At 41.4% G+C, this 20,599-nt stretch overlaps 1 protein-coding gene across 5 annotated transcripts in view; it reads right to left on the reverse strand.

Moving 5' to 3' along the window:
• The window catches only part of SCML2 (Scm polycomb group protein like 2), a 73,200-nt gene that overhangs the window by 9,624 nt on the left and 42,977 nt on the right, over positions 1-20,599 (reverse strand). For all 5 annotated transcript variants that reach the window (XM_058018365.1, XM_058018364.1, XM_058018363.1 and 2 more), the window contains 5 exons: positions 16,049-16,299; positions 9,110-9,245; positions 7,043-7,246; positions 2,412-2,594; positions 1,290-1,403 (listed from right to left, as the gene is read on the reverse strand). In XM_058018365.1, the coding sequence (XP_057874348.1) occupies positions 1,290-1,403; positions 2,412-2,594; positions 7,043-7,246; positions 9,110-9,245; positions 16,049-16,299 (888 nt within the window). The remainder of the gene's footprint in view (positions 1-1,289; positions 1,404-2,411; positions 2,595-7,042; positions 7,247-9,109; positions 9,246-16,048; positions 16,300-20,599) is intronic.

The following is a 20,599-nucleotide window of genomic DNA, read 5'->3' on the forward strand; positions in this document are numbered from 1 at the left end:
AAAATATAACTTAGATATATAATGTATCTCTGGAATTAAACCAGAACTTCTTTTGTGAAGACACAGAAGTCAATAATCAATGCAGAACTGTGTATAATAACAGCTACAGGAAACATCAAGATGTGAATATGTTATATATATATACAAAATAATAAGACATATAATTTTAAATAAGTTATCATTTGGAACATTTTAATTTTACATCCTTTTCTGCTTTAACTGTAGTCTTATGGCATTTTAATATGCACAAAAGAGATATCCTGCCTCTGCTCATGCCAATAGATACAAAATAATTTCAAGGTCACAAACAAAAAAAAGAAAAAAAGGAGGAAAAAATTACTAATCTCCATTATACTTCAAACAAAACCCTTGGAAATTATGTGCAAGTATCTTACTGCAAGAGAAAGTATGTATCAGATGGGATAAGTCAGTATCATCAATTTACCATGTCTTAACCAGTTAAATAGCAAATACTCAACCATTTCACTGTGTCTCTCTCACCTGCATTTAAACCTAGATGCTTTACTTCACATCTGAGGCAGACTAGGACTAGACGTGCTCAGTTACTGCAGCTGAGCTGCAGCACAGGAAGAAGTGTTATTTCATCTGTGAACTACACCAGCCTAAGAGAGAGCTGTCACAGGGGGGCCACACTGCCCCCCTGGCCATGGCTGCCTTCCACTCAATCCTTCCTGTGCTCATCCAAGTCCACAGAGAGTCACTTCAGAGAAGTAAAACAAGATTTCACCAGAATGTTTTCTGTGCTTTTAGTCACTGCTTCAGCTCACTACCCAGCCAGGGAAAAAGAGCAGGGGGTGGGCTAGGACTCAGTGCAGGGACAAGGAGGCAAGGAAAGCAGGAGCAGCACAACTTCCACTGGCAGCTAGCTAGACATAAACTCAGCTGAATTGTATCATCTAGCTGCACCCTTACTCACTTAATGAACCCAGCCTGGAGTTAAGAGCTGCTTCCAATTTATCTCCTAACCCATTTCAAGGCAATTGGTTTTCTGCTCAGTAGCCCTACATGGAGCAGGAGGCTTCATCTGTCACCTGTTTGCCTGAGCCCCTTCACAGAAAAGGCTGTGGGTTTAGGAGAAGCACTGCTGGAACTTGCAGTAGATCTTCTTTAAGTGCAAAGTGCCAGTGATCAGTAATTAACACACTTCCACCCAGACCTGTCAAAGGCTAGAGACAAACCAGATACATATGTTGTACTCAGTCCTTTTTGACTGGAAATACTGAAACCATAAATAATCCTCATATATAATTCTGACATAATGTAATTACCTTCAGATGGATGAGCATCATTTCTGGGAAGCTTAGGGGAAAGAGGAGCAGTGTATGGTGGAGAGTCCTGAGGGTAGCGTTTAGCACTCCTGTTCTCAGGTATTTCTTCTTTGGCTGTGAAGAAGAAAAGTCACTGCTTGTTACTCTAGCATAAAGCTGCTCATGGGCTAAGTCCAGAGACAGAAGCTGACAGACATCACCAGGTTAGAGCTCCATTTCTTGTGTCACATAGACTCGGTCACTTCAATACAAAATTTCAAAGCTGAATAACCTTGACCCTGTCTACCTTCCTGAATAGTTAAAACTAAGAACTTTCATACCATAGATAGAATTATAAACATAATTTCTGCATTGGAAAGAGGAAAAAAAATTTCTACAGCAGCACCCAGAACACAAACTCAGCTATCAAAGAGCTCTGAGGATGCTTCATTCCCAATATAAATCTTGTGAAATTGTCTTGACAACAAAGCTATTTCATCTGTGATTCCTGGCTTCACCTGGGACTTGTAATACCTGGTCCTACAAACAACCTGTTGGGAGACCTTGGGCAAGTAATGGCATCTCCCATTTACCCTGCATTCCTGGTGCAGCAAAGGTATTGGATTCACACAAAATTTCACAAGCAGTCAATTTCACAAGTTTTTCTACTAGATCACTGGACTGTACATAGTAGTAGAATGTAAAAATCTTTTAGCCACTCCTAAGTAAGGTAAAAAGAGAAAGAAAAGACTTTGTACTTGTGTTAAACTCCCTTTCAGGGGAAGTGCCTTCTCCCAGACAGCAAGCATCTTTTGGTAAATTCAGTTTATGAGCTGAACATAAATTTAACAAATGAAATGTGAAGTTTTGAGCTTGTCTTTTAGCAGTATCACACTGGTAAAGTACATATGTTTTCTGGCTTGCCTACAAGGAGAAGTTTGCTGAACAAAATTATTTCTGCACATGTGGTATGACCTATCCATTACTGTGAAAGCACTTCCACACTGGAACCAATTCACTAAGAACTGAAGTGTATAAATTTTAAGCAATTATGACACAGAAAGACTAAAAAGTTGCATTTCCTAAAGTCCTCACATTTCTCAGAAATATCAGCACTTGAAAATAACAAGTGATTAACAGTACCTGGCTTATTCCTATCATACTCCATAGGACTGTGGGCACATCCCATGTAAGGGCTGAAGGGCTGGCTACTGAAGAGATTATCACACTGCAGACTGTGGCACAGCTTCTCCAAGAAGCGCAGGACAAACGATGCACTGTTTACAGAAGGAAGATTGATGGCATGCTTTTCCCCATCAAAGGAAGCTGTGAATAAGAAGATTATGTCAAACACCCCCCTAGCATCATGAAGTATAGCAAAACACCATCATTAACTTGAAGGAAAAGACATCCAGACTTGATTTAAACCATGCAAGGCATGAGAGGAGTAAACAAACATTCTGATAGTTTAAAAAATTTCTATCCAAAGGACTGAGCTCACCTTCCATGGGATCCATGTCAGTTTAAATTTGCTCTATGGGAACTTATTTTAATAAAATAATTTTGGATTCACACCAGTATAGCAAAACTTACAATTACTCCCTCACCACTGAAACTTTATGTGGAATTTCCATCACTTATAAAGCAGCAAGCTCTCCACCACCTATTTACAGGAGATAGCACAAGGAAGACCCTTTACAATACTTACTAAAAAAAAGACCCCACAATACTAAAAAAAAAAAAAAATCAACAAAAAGCCCAAACAGTTATTAAAAAAAGCAAAAAAACAAAACAAAACAAAACCCCAAAAATCCCCTAAAGAAATGAAACAAACAATTTTATTAATTTTTTTCCTCAGTTTCTAACTCAATGGAGAATACTTGTGGTAAGGTGTTGGCATCCATTACCATTGAAATTCTGACTCAGAAGTTGTTTTGCCATTTGCAATTTTATCCCTAGAGAAATCTATCCTGCTGTCAACACTACAGTGGTCAAGCACCCATTTATTTCAACAGGAGTTAGGTGGCAGAGATACCACAGCAGCCACAAATGGATCTGTTGTCTTTTAAACTGAGTGATTACAAAGAGCCTGGACATGTGCCTATGTCTTTTCCTTGTTGATCTCTTTCCTTGCCCTCAAACAGTGTGGCAGCTGAGGATATTTTTCTTTTTTGTGAAAATTAGTAAGGTTTGGAAAAGAATTAATACTTCAGATACATGGATAAATAATTGCCATTACATCAGCTGAAACTTTAGTTACTTGTGATTAGAAAGACTTCAGAACAAAGCAGGAACAAACTTGCAACTTAAGCTTAGGGCTGAAAAGAAGTGGCAATAAACACCAGCTTTATGCATCAATTTGTCTTTTTGGTTTTCAGCCTGTCATGCAGCTTTCTGTTGTTAACATAAGTTTCCAAATGATAAGCAGAGCTTTAAAAGATCACATTTTGTTGGTGGCAGATGCTTTAAAAAAAAAAATAAACCAAAAAAAAAACCAAAAAACAAAACAAAACAAAAAGCCTGAAAAGACAAGAAAGCCTTTACTCCTTAACTCGCAGATCTGAATTCAGGAATATTTCCATATTGTGTTACAAAAGAGACAGATAATATACACAAAATCAAGGAAAATGCCTAAATCTAGCATATTTTAGGCTTCTTTAGGAAATTTGAAGTGTCAATTACTTACACTGTTGATGTAAGGAAGCCTCTGATTAGTTAATGTGAGTTAACCAGCCAGCACCAACAACAATGTGCTGCCTCTCCCACCTGCTTTCATGACAGACTGACCAGTGCAAGTGCTTAAACTTTAGGAGTCAGCACTACAAGACTGAAGTGTTTCCATGGCCTATTAGGTTTTTTCCAAGCTCCAATGTCCAAATGAAATGCTAATGATTAACAGTCCCAGATGTAGCTCAGACACAAGGTCCTCTACATCCTGTTTGGGGAAGGAGTCTCCAAAGGCAAATTTTTGTTTGGAATTGAACCAGGTCTGGAGAGCAAATGGGCTGAGTCCTACCATAGCTTGACCTCCTGACAAATTAACTGCAAGGTAGTAGTCAGCTACAGCAGAAATTTAAAATGTTCTATAATAGCCTCATGGATCTGCCTATACAGCCTTCAGGGAAATGACTTATTTTATACCCCAAAATTTCTCATTTTGAAAAAAAAAACATTGAAAAGAACAATGTTACTCAGGAGTTGTCAAGAGGATAAAGCAAGAAACAGCTGAGGTGTTGTGACTGCCCCAGCAAAATATTTAATGAGAAAAATCCACAAATAAACATTCAGTGCAAACACAGCTCCCCCAGACTCTCAACACCTGAGAGCACCCATACAAACTCCAACCAAGGGTGTGGGATCCAGATCCACAGGCTCAAATGTCTACTCTGCTTGGAAAAAACCTAAGCATCTTACTTCTCAGATAAATGCTAGGGGACAAAAATAAAAAGGAACATCTCTGAGGTGCAATAACCGCAATTTTAATGATTTATAAACAGGGACTGGAGCCTGCATGTGCAACCCCAGCCCTCAGGATGAAGAGTCATACTCATTTCTTCACCTTGCATTCTTTAAGTATGTTTTACATACCAGGTTCAAGCTGGGAAAAAGACTGAGAATGAAATAATCAGAGAAATGTGTTTTTCTGATAGTGATGACATTCATCCTAGAGTCTGATTTTAATTTGCTGCTTAAGAAAATTTATCTGAGCCTCAATCTTTTTCATCCCACCAAACACCATAGTCTCTGTGCTACAAAGAGAAAAAAGGGGCTGACACCAACACCATTAGTGGGCTTGCTAATCAAGCCTTTAATTTCCTTTCTGTTTGATTTGCCTGAATTGAAAGCTTATGCATTAAGCAAAAATAAAATAGTTTGTGCTTTTGTTTGAGAAAGAAAAGATGGAAACATCCTAAATTTATTGTTATTCAAAACAATTATTTTCCTTGGTAGCTGAACCAAAAGAACCCACTAATTATTCCATGTATTCTAGCAAGATTATTTCATCCATGGCCTCATCAGCACACCGTTTCCTCCTATGGAAGGTATAACACTTTCTATAAAAGCATCAATTCACAAAAGACTTAGATTCCTTTGCTTATTCTCTGCCACACCATTTTTTTTCTTGACAGTTTAAAAAAAAACCCCAATCAAATTCTGAACAAGCCACTCTCCAAACCCACTTTAAAACAAAAGGGCTAAAACTGTATTTCCTTAGTTTATTCTACTGCTGCTTCCCTCTTCTTCCTTACTATTCATGTGCACAGCTAGATGTAATGTGCTACATTAATCCAAGTCATATTTTATGCTTCACAAAACTTATCACACACAAATTTTTGATAAAATGACAAAGAGTGTTTGCTCAGCCACTTCTCAGCTACCTGTCTGACAAGACAAGGAGAAGCAAGAGCTCAAGAACATTAAAAACCCACTGGGGGCTTGTGGCTTTACTATCAGCCAGAGCAGTCCACATCACCAGGTTCCTCAAACCCAGGATACAGGCCTTGGGGTGAAGCCAGCTGCACAACAGTAAATCCTTTCTGTACAGAATTTTTGAATGCAAACAAGCCACAGCTACATAAGGAATCTGAAGTTTCTCTCTCCTGTTTGAAATTACTATTTTCAATTACTCAGTCACAGCCCAGACATGCCACTGGCCTGGGATTTAGCCCTTGCTGATAAACAATCACCAAGAGAATACTGGCAATGAACATCTCAGGGCATTTTGCTCCAGAAAACTGACTTGTCTGAAACAGGTACAACAAGGTATTAATAATATAACAAATATTCATATATATTGAAAAAATAAAGCATTACCAGTTTCAAAACCACATATATATGACACCACTAAACCTCTACTACACAGCAGAGAAGCAGCATCCATTTTGTGCACAAACTCAGGGGGATTCTGAACAAGGCTCACTGTAGTTCTGCCATACACAGGTTGGGGTGCTGCTCTTTAAATCCAGTTAGACAGCAACATCTTTATGAGTACTTAACTGATCCTCTATTCCACTAATCATCTTTCACATCTGGTTTAATGTAAAGAGATTAAAGTAATGCCAGGTCTTTTACCATCACTGATGGATTTATGAATTGATGTGCTAACAGTTATACACAGAATATTTCCTAGTCTAGAAGGAAAAAATGTCAAGCAGCAGCAACTCAGATTGAGACATAGAGATAATTTATCTACAAACCTGCCATCAATATGTAATAGAAATAAACCTATTCCATAACAGGTGACATAGGTGGATGAAGAGTGACCTGAGATACTGCTGCAGTTCTGGGGAATGGGGCAAGGGAAGCAGCAGCAACTTTAACATGTGGAAACACTTGCCTGGAAGCTAAACAGATTAGTCTGAGACTTGTCACCCACTTGGTTAATGCTTTAAGATCACCAACGTGGTGCATGGATAAGATTATGCGAATGACTTGAACTAATAAAGCTGCTTATCTCACTTGTAGTGAGTTTGCTTGACAAATGTTTGGCCACAGCTGCTAAATGAGGTACACAAGCTCTACTTAGTGTAAGAAACTAAATGTATTGTGCATTTGTAATTTAAACACTGCTATTGCTATATTTTAATTTAAATTTAAAGAATTGTTCAAATCACTCTGAACTCAGAGTAAGATAAATCATACATCATCAATGTTCACACCTGTGTTTACACAGCTACAAAAGTGATATAAATTCATTGCAACTACTTCAGTTCTTCTGGTCCACCTCAAGTTCAATAAGTAAAGAAACAAAGAAACAGAGCATCTTCACATACCAGTTATCATTTCTCCTCCATGATGGCCAGATTTCAGAAATCCAAAGACTGTTTTGGCTTGATAGGCACAATCCACACAAGCCTGTACAGCCTGCTGAAGTACCACATTTACAGGACCTGGTCCAAAATGGTCTGGAAGCTGCTGAACCTTCTTCTTATCCAGGTGAGGCCCAGAATTTCCATGTTTGTTCACATACACACACACTGAAAAGGTACAAGCCATATTTACTGCCAAGGAACCAAGGCACGTTTTCAAGTTAGAACTGCAAATTGTCATTTTAGTTTTAATCCTGCAGAAAAGTTATACTGGTCAACTCAAGAAGCTGAGCATGCACACATATTTTCAGAGCATGCAGAAAGTGCTCTTCTACCAAGGTTCTCCTGACTGAATTCTAAACTCAACTTTTCTCCTGCTTTCTGAAGCCCTCTCCTACCTCACTAATGTAACAAAGCTGGCATGATGTGTGCCTGTGTTTTGACTAATCTCTGCTCATACACTAGTTCCAGTAAAACACAAATTACTGGCAGGTACTCCATACTACCAAGTCACAATTCTACAAAGCAGGCCGTACCAAGTTACTGCCTAATTTGTTTCCTATTTGAGAAGCTGCACCAAAGAGAGCCCTGTGTTACATACCTGTCACTGATGCTCATTCTGAAGCACCCATTGGCACTAACATACACATCACACAGAGTGGCTACTGAAGGCCTGTAGCTTCAGAAGCCCTGAACCACTCACAGGATTTCCACACTGCAACGTGGCTTGTCTGCTAAATAAACACTAAGGTCTGCTAAATAAACACTTCTTTACAAACACTAAGGTCGTTTAAAGTGTAGCACAAACAATCATATAGTACTTTTGTAACTACTTTTTAAAGAGGCAATGTGAAACTGTCCTCCAAAACAATTGCCCAGGCAGAAGAACATGGGAAACATGTAAATGATGATTTTTTTTTTTCTTGTTCATCCTGGCTGCCACATGACCATGAATGCACCCAAGACATTATTACAGCTTAATGAAAATATGTGCCTCTTGGTGATTGAGCAATCTAAACATTCTATTACACAAAGAACTGACATATTTTCTGAACTTTAGTTTGATTTTAGATAAAAACTCTTAAGCATAAATAAAGTATTTCTACAAGAGTTTTAATGATGTAATGTCTTCGTGCATATCTGTTTACTCTCTGATATCTACAAATTGAAGGAAATCTATTTGTACAAATAATCAAAGCTACAAACCAAGAGTAATAGTATGGCATTTTCTGTCTGGGCTCAGCCACAACTGCCTTGCAAAAGGTTTATTTTCCTAGGAAAAAGGTACTTGTTTTCCCATCATCCATGACTGAAACTGGGCATGAGAAGAGCCTGACAACTTCTATTGTAAAAACAGATTTTGAATGTAAAAAAGCACCACAAGCAAAATGATGGCAATTTATGGAGTTTTTATAAAATTCTGAGATTTTGGCTGACAATATATGAATTGTTTCACTATAGGGTTACCAGTTCCTCAATGGGTTAGTTCATCTACTGGCTTATTTCTTTTCTGCCAATCCTTTTCAAGACACATTTCATTATATTTAGAGGCAAAAAAAAAATTAAACATGAGGAAAGAGGAATGTATTTCTTCTGATTGCCATTACTGGGTTTTAACAGAGTTGGTTCCTTTCATGTAAGGTTATATAGAGATAAAATCTCCATTTTGTAACATTACAGTACAGCTTGCATGGGATCAGAATATCATATGGGCTTTTAGCTACATCTATTCCCATTTCATACATTAAGGAGTAGGACAGACATGAAAGAACTGTACAGTTTCCCTCTTCACACAGGAACAAACTGCCAGGTCTAGCAGATTTATCAAAGTCCCTGTGTCCAAGCACTTACTGCTATAATGTGGGCATCAAAATACCAGTTCTGAAAAGTAACTCTGGCTCCTACAAATATCTTTCAAAAATAGGGCAGCTGGACAATGATTTACAGTAATAAGTTAGTTTGCAGCACATTCTTCATAAAAATGAAACTGCTTGACATGGAAGCCATTTCACACACTTCTTTGTTTTTTACCTGTGGATATAACTGCTGCAGTTGCACCAGACAAACTGATTCCATCTTTAAGCATCTGTGCAGTGCCATTTTTCCCCTCAGGAGATGACTGAGGAGAAAGAGATGTAGGAGTCAGTTGTTCAGGCAAGGTTTTTTTCTGTTAAGACAAAAAAAAAAAAAAAAAAGAGTCAAAATATTTAATGCTTTTTAAGGCATCTGCACAACCTTCCTGCTATCAGTTACCATCTTAATGAATGTGTGTGGTTCCTTATTAGAAAAGTACCACACACAGCAGAGAAGGGAAAGTTCAGGAAAGGAAGACCAGAAACTGTCAGTTTGCAGTTACAGCTACTTTAGTAATGCAGTGGAAGACAAATGACTTAGAAAAGAACCCACCTTTGCATAAAAAGTGGGAAAAGAAAGAGCTTTATATACTACTTCATGACTCTTCTAAAAACCTTAGGAAGAGATATTTTGGGGTATTTTCCTGTCCATGCCCTTCCAGCTGGGTTTATCACAGCTCAGGTAACTTAGCTGGGCTGTGTATGTAGTGCCATTAAAAACCTAACTCACATCTAGGCATCAGCATTACAATGCACCTGTATTTTTCCTCAGCTTGTTTCAAAGGGGTTGAAATTCTCAAGTAACCACTTCCAGGAATTTTCAGGTGCTTCATGGAAGATCTCAAACAAGCCTGCAGTTACAATCCAGTCATGCTGGTTGCCAACACCCTTTCCTTTCCCAAACCAAACTTCTTTGCAGCTTATCAAACAACAGATAACCAGAGTTCAGAGCACAGCAATTTACAGATTAGTCCATGCGCATTAGTTCTTCTCCACCTGAGGAAAAGAGGATTTTGTTGTAATTTGGTTTGGACTGGGTTTATAAAAGAAATGTGCACATGGAAGATATTTCACAGAATCACAGAATATCCTGAGTTGGAAGGGACCCAAAAGGAGCATTGAGTCAACTCCTGGCCCTGCTCAGGACACCCTAAGAGTCACACCTTGTGCCTGAGAGCATCCAAACACTTCTCAAGCTCTGTCAGGCTTGGTGCTGTGATCACTTCCCTGGGGAGCTGTTCCAGTGCCCAACCACCCTCTGGGTGAAGAACCTTTTCCTGATATCCAACCTAACCCTCTCCTGACACAGCTTCAGGCCATTCCCTTGTGTCCTGTCACTGTCACCAGAGAGGAGATTGGTGATGTGTTTTGACATACTATAAAAATACATCAAATTAAAAGAAATAATAAATTGGAGTTTATCACTTTTCCCTTCAACACTTATTCCTGCATGAGAACAGATTACTTTTTGACTCTCTTACCTAGCAAAAATTAGGAATGTAAGAGATCACCCAAGGTCTTGACACTGCTGAATGCAGCAGAGACTTTGGCAACGTGGTAAGGATTTACCATTAAAACTGATACATATTGAAGTAAAACTTCAGCTAAGGAAGGCTAAGCCCTCTTCCATTTAGCAGTTTTCATTCTCTACACTTTTAGAAGCAGCCTATTTTTCAAGTAATGTATTGAAAACCATGTAGAAAGCAATCAGAATATACACCTTCGTAAAAGAAGCAGTGTTTAACTTCTTCACAAAACCTAGAAAGAAGAAACGAACTTTCTTCTGAAATCCAGGGCACTTAAAAAAAAATTCTGTGCCACTTACAGTTTGGAGAAGATAGGTTTGGCTAGGGAAAGTACTTGACAATGTGGCACTGGGTGGAATCACCATGAACATTAAGGAATAGACTGCCAAGGCTTGGCACTGTGAATGAGGTAGCACAGAACCAAGCAGTGATGTACGTGTCAGGAACTGACCATTTATCTTAACACTGGGTGACAGAAAGGTCTCCATCCTTAATACATAGAAAAATAAATGCACTTGGGAAGACTGAGGTTTTGATCTGAAGTGCAACATTCCTCAAGGCCCCCTCTAGCAGGGATTCTTGCAGTGGGGCAGTTTTCTTTTACCATGCTAAAAAAATACTCATTTTTGGTATTGATATTGGTCAAATTGAGGGAAAAGGTGAGGGAAATGGCGGAAAATGCAGGAATGAAAACAAAATACAAACACTAAACTAAGAGGAACCATCCACTCTCCAAACCAATGCACACATGGTGAGACTAGCTGGCTGTTTCCTACCTTCTCCCTCTGAAGGGAATATAGCACATTATGCTTGCTCAGCTGAGGCTCTCATTTTGCAGCCCCCCATGATGGGCAGTGTTGTCTCATGAAACAGGCCACAATGCCAGCAGGGCTGGGCACAGTGGCTTTGTGTGGCTGGCCCCTGGCAGCTGGGAGGGCACCAGCTCTGTGTGCCTGCAGAGAGCAGGGCTCACAGCTCATACCACCAGGACACCACCAGCTTCACCCTCATGCTCAAAAAGGTTTTATTGTGGGGTTGAATTTAGGGCTGGTAGCCACATTCAGACCAAGAGGTTTCCTCAAGAAATTCTGAAAGGATTTCTTTGCACTGTTATGCAAAGTGTACTTTTAAAATATAATAAAAAAAGAGACGTACAGAGGTTCCTTCTTTATTATGGAAGAGTAAAAACATACAGTACAAGCTGTGAGAAACAAATGAAAAACAAAATCCAACATGCATCTCATACTTACAGAGCTTAGAAAAAATTTAAATAAAGGAGAAAAATTATACAGCTCAACATTTCTAGCTGTATAATAAGAGCTAGTATCTGCAAAATTATAAATACTGCAACATAACAAACCGAAAAGGGCAAAGAAATTCAAACAACTCTGCAGAGAGACAGGCATATACCCATGTCCCTAAAAACACCAAATAGCCAGCTCACACTTGAAGCACAACCATTTAGTGCAGCATCTGGAGAGGGGTTTTCTTTTGCATCAGTGGGGGGGAGGGGGGGTGGATGGAAGAAAAAAAGCACTTTCAAGCCTCTAGGCACATACCACTTGCATATCTGCATACATTCTGTGAGGTGTACAGGCTGTATGGCTGCACTTCATGTCAGACACACCCTGTCTGCAGAACTCCCACAAAGCCCCATTTCCTCTCTCTACCCTTATGCTAACAGGTGTAACAGTCCAAAGAAAAGTTTGCACATATGTATAACATCTTGGCAATTTAACCACTTACCAAAGAGTAACAGCCTTCTGTGAGTTCTCAAAAGGAGCTAATTTTTCAAGTTTTTAATGCTAAAGTTAACAAAGTAAAAATCTCAAATTAGATGTATCAAACCTAGATTTTGCAAAACCTCTCTGTTGCCTGGTCCCACAGAGGAAATCAGGAGTGCATAGAGGTATGTCAGATTTGCTGCCTCAGGACAGGATATGTCAGCACTAACACCCATTCCCCAAACAGTACCTGCAAGCACTTCACATAAACCAGGTGTCAAATGCTCCAAGCAGACACTTTCAGGGCCCAGAAGCCTCTTCTAAAGGCAACTACTGTTTCAAAACATAGACAAAGCCTCTCCATTTCTTTTTAATGGGAGCTAAAGGACAAAATTCTTACATGCAAGTGCACATCCTGCCATACCTGAATAAGACCTTAAGATATGACAGTCCTGTGTTCAGTGGTGTCCTTTAAAGCCCTGTCCAGACTTACAAAGAGCACCGTGCCCACCAGCTAAGCCTGGATAGGAGCCCCTTTCTCCTCTTTAATCCCTGTCACTGTGCATTTTTATACACCAAGTAAGAGAGAAACAAAACTGGAGACCAATTCCATCAGTTTGGACATCTGACTGCAAGGGGCAGGCAGCAGAGAAGAGTGCTCAGCTTTCAATTTATGGTCCCCAAAATATTTTTTTATCTTGTGATCATCATTTCAATGAAGTGCTGCTTCCAGTTTCATACTAGAGCTTCCAGCTATGCTCTAATAATGTTACTTCACTAGCACTTCACACTGATCAGCACAGTCACTGGAAAGGAGAATCCCCACCCTGCCATTACTCCACCTCTTCCCAAGCATCATTAGGAAGAGATCCCACAGCCCCACTGATATAAACTGAAGGAGAAAAGCCCCAAGACTTCTACTTTTAGACTGTTTGGAGGAAAGGGGAATGAACACAAAAAACCCAAAACCCCACCAGGAAAAAGCACTGCCCCCCACCTCCTCACTAGTGCTAATGCAAAGCAGGAAGAAGCACAAGGAGAGACTCAAACTGCCTCAGGAAAGACATTGCAGGATTGCTACTCTTCTTGAACAGCCTGCTGTGCCTGAGCAAGCCTCAGAAAATAGACTGCACTTCCATGGCAATTCAAATTGCCCTAAGTCTGCCCTGCTGTGATTCTATTCTTCCTTGCAGCAGCTGTAGCATTTGTGCTTTTTTTGGGGTGGAGCAGACAAAGAAGGAAGTAGGAGGGATGGATGCTGTGCTAGCTGTCTACCAGCTGAGCTCCCTGAACTGACTCACTTGGAGATTGTTCATCTGCCAGTGTTGCTGTCAGTGGCAGTGGGGTGAGGGGACAGCAGTTCCAGTGTGTGCCTGAGCAGAGAGCTCCAGTGTGTGCCTGAGCAGAGCTGCAGTGTGTGCCTGAGCAGAGCTGCAGTGTGTGCCTGAGCAGAGAGCTCCAGTGTGTGCCTGAGCAGAGCTGCAGTGTGTGCCTGAGCAGAGAGCTGCAGTGTGTGCCTGAGCAGAGAGCTGCAGTGTGTGCCTGAGCAGAGAGCTCCAGTGTGTGCCTGAGCAGAGCTGCAGTGTGTGCCTGAGCAGAGCTGCAGTGTGTGCCTGAGCAGAGCTCCAGTGTGTGCCTGAGCAGAGCTCCAGTGTGTGCCTGAGCAGAGAGCTCCAGTGTGTGCCTGAGCAGAGAGCTGCAGTGTGTGCCTGAGCAGAGCTCCAGTGTGTGCCTGAGCAGAGCTCCAGTGTGTGCCTGAGCAGAGCTCCAGGGTGTGCCTGAGCAGAGAGCTGCAGTGTGTGCCTGAGCAGGGAGCTGCAGTGTGTGCCTGAGCAGAGAGCTGCAGTGTGTGCCTGAGCAGAGCTGCAGTGTGTGCCTGAGCAGGGAGCTGCAGTGTGTGCCTGAGCAGAGCTCCAGTGTGTGCCTGAGCAGAGAGCTCCAGTGTGTGCCTGAGCAGAGAGCTGCAGTGTGTGCCTGAGCAGGGAGCTGCAGTGTGTGCCTGAGCAGAGAGCTGCAGTGTGTGCCTGAGCAGAGCTGCAGTGTGTGCCTGAGCAGGGAGCTGCAGTGTGTGCCTGAGCAGAGCTCCAGTGTGTGCCTGAGCAGGGAGCTGCAGTGTGTGCCTGAGCAGAGCTGCAGTGGGTGCCTGAGCAGGGAGCTGCAGTGTGTGCCTGAGCAGAGCTGCAGTGTGTGCCTGAGCAGAGCTCCAGTGTGTGCCTGAGCAGAGCTGCAGTGTGTGCCTGAGCAGGGAGCTGCAGTGTGTGCCTGAGCAGGGAGCTGCAGTGTGTGCCTGAGCACAGCTCCAGTGTGTGCCTGAGCAGAGAGCTGCAGTGTGTGCCTGAGCAGAGAGCTGCAGTGTGTGCCTGAGCAGGGAGCTGCAGTGGGTGCCTGAGCAGAGCTGCAGTGTGTGCCTGAGCAGAGAGCTCCAGTGTGTGCCTGAGCAGGGAGCTGCAGTGTGTGCCTGAGCAGAGCTGCAGTGTGTGCCTGAGCAGAGCTGCACTGTGTGCCTGAGCAGAGCTGCAGTGTGTGCCTGAGCAGGGAGCTGCAGTGTGTGCCTGAGCAGGGAGCTGCAGTGTGTGCCTGAGCACAGCTCCAGTGTGTGCCTGAGCAGAGAGCTGCAGTGTGTGCCTGAGCAGAGAGCTGCAGTGTGTGCCTGAGCAGAGAGCTCCAGTGTGTGCCTGAGCAGAGCTGCAGTGTGTGCCTGAGCAGAGCTCCAGTGTGTGCCTGAGCAGAGCTGCAGTGGGTGCCTGAGCAGGGAGCTGCAGTGGGTGCCTGAGCAGAGCTGCAGTGTGTGCCTGAGCAGGGAGCTGCAGTGGGTGCCTGAGCAGAGCTGCAGTGTGTGCCTGAGCAGAGAGCTCCAGTGTGTGCCTGAGCAGAGCTCCAGTGTGTGCCTGAGCAGAGCTGCAGTGTGTGCCTGAGCAGAGCTCCAGAGTGTGCCTGAGCAGAGCTCCAGAGTGTGCCTGAGCAGAGCTGCAGTGTGTGCCTGAGCAGAGCTGCAGGGTGTGCCTGAGCAGAGCTCCAGAGTGTGCCTGAGCAGAGAGCTCCAGTGTGTGCCTGAGCAGGGAGCTGCAGTGTGTGCCTGAGCAGGGAGCTGCAGTGTGTGCCTGAGCAGAGAGCTCCAGAGTGTGCCTGAGCAGGGAGCTGCAGTGTGTGCCTGAGCAGAGCTGCAGTGGGTGCCTGAGCAGGGAGCTGCACTGTGTGCCTGAGCAGAGCTGCAGTGTGTGCCTGAGCAGGGAGCTGCAGTGTGTGCCTGAGCAGAGAGCTCCACCAGAGCTGAAGCTGGAGGCAGCTGCCAACCCTGCAGGTCTGATTCAGCTGGGCAGGGAGAAAGGCATCATGCCTTTCAGACCAGGGCAAAATCAGGCCCACATCTGGAGAAAAAGAAGCTTCCTGCTTCATCCTAGTAGAAGCTCCAGGATTAGGCAGTATCCACGAGATTCATTTGGCAAATCCAGCTGTATGCTGAAAAAGCTTAAATTATGCAATAAAGTCCCCACTGTTTTTAATTCAGTGTTTCTAAACCTGAAAAAAAAAAACCAAAAATGCAAGCTATATATATGGTTCAGTAACAAACTAACCCAAACTAAAAAACTTAAATGCTTCCCTGTCTCTCTACTTCAGAATAGAATTTTTCAACACCGATTACTCACCCATAAATAAAACAGTAATCTTGTTTGGGAATAAAATTATCCACAGGATCTTATACTAAAATATTCCAGAAGAGCTATTCTAAACTTTTTCTTGTAATCAGTTGCTGAAAACAGTAAAGCCCTGAAGGCTGAAGAGAAGACAGAAAATTAAGTGATAATAATAAAAAAATCTCACTGCAAAATTCTGCAATATAAAATAAAGTAGTAGATAAGGACTAACCTTTTTTCCAGGTTTTAAACTTTTTTTCCTTGTTTTAAGATTTTCAGTATGAGAGGTGCTTTTTGTCAGGGGGATATTTTTAGGAGACCTGCCCTTCTTGGGAACTGCAGACTGTCCAGGGGGTTTGCCCCGACCTGGTTTCCTGCCCCGCTGCGCTGGAACTGGAGCAGATTTCTGTGGAGACTGCATTGAACGCCGGGTCACTTTGGAAGGGGAAGATTGGATTTTTGCACTGCTCTTTGTAATGGAAACTGAGGAAAAACAAAAACAAAAGGGAAGGGGGGAAAACCTCAAAATGAACAATGGAAAGCAACTTTTCTAACAAAGGCTTAAAAAAATAAAAGTGTACTGCACAATTTACATTGTAAAATGAATATACTTTTTACTTTGAACTTAAGTAGTTGGCATGAAACTACAGAACTTCATTGACGCCAAAGAGAGAACTCTTTGTACCCATTCTTTTCCAGGGACTTTCCTAAGAGAAAAACATTCAAATAAAAACTGGGGAAAAAACCCCAAGAATTAATCCACTCACCTTATAAATGCTTCCCATAATTTAATTACAGTATTTATAAAGTGCCATTCATCAAGAAGGCCTTCAAAAATACTTCACAAATTATACAGCTTATAATACATCCCTTTTCCACTAAGAGCAGCTTCCACAACTACAAGACATGCAAACTACTTCTAGGGAGCTACAAAACAACTTTGAGCAGCAAAGAAAATCATCCCAGTGACAAGAAGAAACTGATGACAGACAAAATGTCTTTAATGAGTATTTGTCTGAAAGTTTAGAAAGTTAAGCTCACATAACCATACACAGATTTTTCTGCCTGGTGCCATTTTGAAGACAGAATTCCAAAACTCAAACATAAAGTATCATTTTTCTTCATTCTTAACACTGAAGTGATTTTCTCCCATGAGATGGGTTAATCTCTCCAATTCAATATGGGATCCCAACAGATATCCACTTGGATATGTTCCAATATGCAGATGCTGTGATAGCATTATAATCTGGTGTGAGGCTCTAAGATGTAACCAGATTTCATTAAATTAAAAATTCCTAGTGAACAGGTCTTTTCCACCCAACTTGCTCTCCTCTCAAATAATGATGGTTTTATTTTAACAATTCCCTTCCCAATGGACAGATTAGAGCACCAAAAGGATGCCAAACAGAACATGAGGATATACCCTCAATGAACCTGCTATAGCACCTATGGCCAACAAAAAGCAAATATTAAGTCCCTGTGGCTGACAAATACTCCATTCTGTTGGCCCAACTGCTGGCAGGCAGACAGATGCAGAAATTGCAGGACAGGTAAGTAGAAGATGAAACAGGAATTTTTGGACATCAAACCACCTTTGCTGAGAGGTATGGGAAAGACACAACATATTTGAAGTAATTTGAAACCTTTACACTAAAATCAGACAGCTTTCTAGTGTCAGACAGCCTTTTGCATCTTGCTGATCATGAAATTGTGATTCACCCCAGCCTTAACACCCATAAACTTAATGTGACATAAGTTAGAGAAGTATTGCAAGTTAGAGTTAAAGCAGGCTTTGACTGTGTAGGCTATCAGTACCTGACTCAAAGCACTAATTCATACTGGAAATGGAGCATAGGGGGCTGTTAATTCTGGATTTTTGTGAAATTGGAATCTTTCTTCCCTGAAAATATTAGTATGTTGAAGCTTTCTGGTAAGCAAGTAAAACAACAAAAAAAAAACCATAAAGGTACTTTTGAAATAAGAGATTGAGAAAATAAAATATTTAAAGATTGAGTAACAATTTTAATGTCAAGCTCTATGAATCATATTCAACTTAACATTTCCAGCACCTTGCTTTACAACTGTTCCTTTAACCCTCTATCTTTATTCAGGAGTTAACTGTTATTAAGTATTTGCAATAGAAAATGTCACTATTTTCAAATTCACTAAGATTAAATATACACTGCACGCAGACTTCTTAGAAAATACAAGTACTACTGACACACATTTCTAAAGGAGTAGGAGCATTTACATACATTGCTATTTGCCTGATTCAGTTACTAATCTAATATTCCCTAATGGCAGTTCAGAAGAAATCTCTTCATTATGGCTGTTTGCAGTCCTAATACATCAAATGCAGACCTGATACCCTGAGGTATCTGAGAAAGACCACCTTCTGGATGTACAAAGTGACCACTTTCCTTTTATTTATGTATGCCAAAACATCTTTTCATATGACAAAGTAAGATGAACAGAATTTTAACCAAATGCTGGCACAGCATTACTCTTATGTTCCTGAACTGCTGAACGACATCTCACGTTAAGCTGTATGTCTGGAAAGCAAAATATCAACTGTATGCTGTACAATGCAATACTACATATTATACTTACAACAATATAAATGCAGCTATTTTATTTATTTGGGCCATACAACTATGCATAGAACAAAACAATCATGACCTTGGAAAGAAATGTTGTTTAACTAATTCTTTGTGCTTCTGCCTATGGTGAAATCTAGCAAATGCATTTCTAGTCTCCACAGTAAAGACATAGCTGTTGTTAAATACACACTACTTTCAAGTCAACAAGTTCTAGGAGCACAGGTATGAGTTTTGGACACTGGGCAATCCCTACTCCCTTCCAGAAGGACATTTACCAGACAAAGAGTAACAATGCAAACAGCTCCAGCCACTTCCTGCTGCCCTCTTGAACCACACACATCAAGCACTACCTTATCTCAGCATCTTCCTACCTGCATTTGCCAGAGGACCAAATATGAGCAGCATTAACCATTAAGGGGGTGGGGGGAATCAGGTCCCACTTGGTATTTTTCCTTCTGCCTAGGGCTGAAGCTGTTTTTTTTAATAGGCAGGACTGCAACAAAGCCCATGCTGCCTGGGCAGCATCCCAGAGATAGCAGCAAATGAGGAAGCTGCTATTTGCATTTGTTGATTTAAGAGAGCATGGGGGGAGCACAAGGGAGTGGGAGACTGCTAAAGTAATTCCCATATTGTCTGCAGGCTGTACTGACAGTGATCATCAGTCACCTGCTCATACTTCCCTCACCCCGGCCTTCAGAGGGAGACCAAAGGTTACACTGGGTCACAGGATCTGGGGGAAATGAAAAGACATGCAAAAATCAAGCTGCCAACCCACTGCATCTGTAGACAGAGTTATCCCCACTAGGCCACATGTTCCAAAAACTAAGACACTTTAATAGTCTCATGAGAACTTGTTAAAATATAACGATGAAGAGAATAGAGAGGAAAAATGCCAAGCTCTGCTTGCAATTACTGCAGTATTTAGCTGGGATATTTACAACCAAAAAAGCACATTTGCCTTTTGAGGATGCTGCTTTGCATCACAAAGGCTCTCTCATTTGCACAAGCAAAATCAAGCATTTGTGTCATGTTGCTCATCTACAGAAATATCCACCACTCCAGTTTCAGGAATGGGATGCATTGCATGGCTTTCCTTCCCAAATATCTTGTTTAGAGCCAAAACCTCTACAGACACCCTGAATAACTGAAGAACAGAGGTCACACTACACAGATACACTTTACCATAGAAATGTCAGCAACTAAGCAGTGCTTTCAGAGTTCACAGAGCTCCAGTCATACTGCCACATTTGTGTGGGCTATAGGTACCTAGCCCTTCATGCAACTCACAGCTTTCACGCTTTCAAATACTTCTCTCTCAAAACATTCTTTCTTTCCTCCATCAAACAGTTCTGTGAGAATCCCAACACCTGGGAACTTTGCATTTAATATAACAGAAACCTCAAATCCTGTATTTTGGAACCCACAACCTGGAGATGCATGGCCACAACTCAGTCCCTTGCTGAAACAAGCAGATCCACTGCAATCAACTGAGCCCATTTGCATGAAAAGGACCCAAAAGGTTACACCTCACATGAGGGCCAAATTCTGCTTGCAGAAACAGAAAAATTTCCCAGACACAGGTAGAACTGCAAGATTGACCCCAGAATGTTATCATCAAGATCTCTTGCCAGAATAAGTAACATATTTAAGACAACTGTGAAATCTGAAGCTACTGAAACCTCCACTACTTGGGAAGGGGATGGAACAGATGACAGCTCAAAAGCCTGAATTCTCATGCAATTCTAATTAGTAAAATTCCCTCAAATAATCAGCAGTGACAGTTTCACTCCATGTTTTTATGGAAAGCAGGGGGAAAAAAAAGGTTCAGATTTGTAATATTTAAACATTATAAATCTCCCATTCGGTTAGTGCCACAGAACAGCAATTACAAGACAAGACTTCAAACAACTGATGGGAAATTACACAAAGGAAGGTAGGGGCTCACTGCCATGCATTCTGTGAACACAGAATTGCTACCTGAGGTGAAGGTGCCAATTAGGCCAGTAAAAAAAGTAGCTCACTTTTTAAATCAGATTTTCTTTCAAGAGATAAATTATTCTATTTGTACTGTAGTACTGTTCCTATGCCCTGCTAATGTATAAACCCAATGTATTTCTAAGAATATAAAAACTTGGTCCTTCTGTCACAAACAGACCAAAAAAAAAAAAAAGAGGTAAAGAGGT

The sequence above is a fragment of the Melospiza georgiana genome, chromosome 2 (assembly GCF_028018845.1).
Source record: "Melospiza georgiana isolate bMelGeo1 chromosome 2, bMelGeo1.pri, whole genome shotgun sequence".
NCBI lineage: Eukaryota > Metazoa > Chordata > Aves > Passeriformes > Passerellidae > Melospiza > Melospiza georgiana.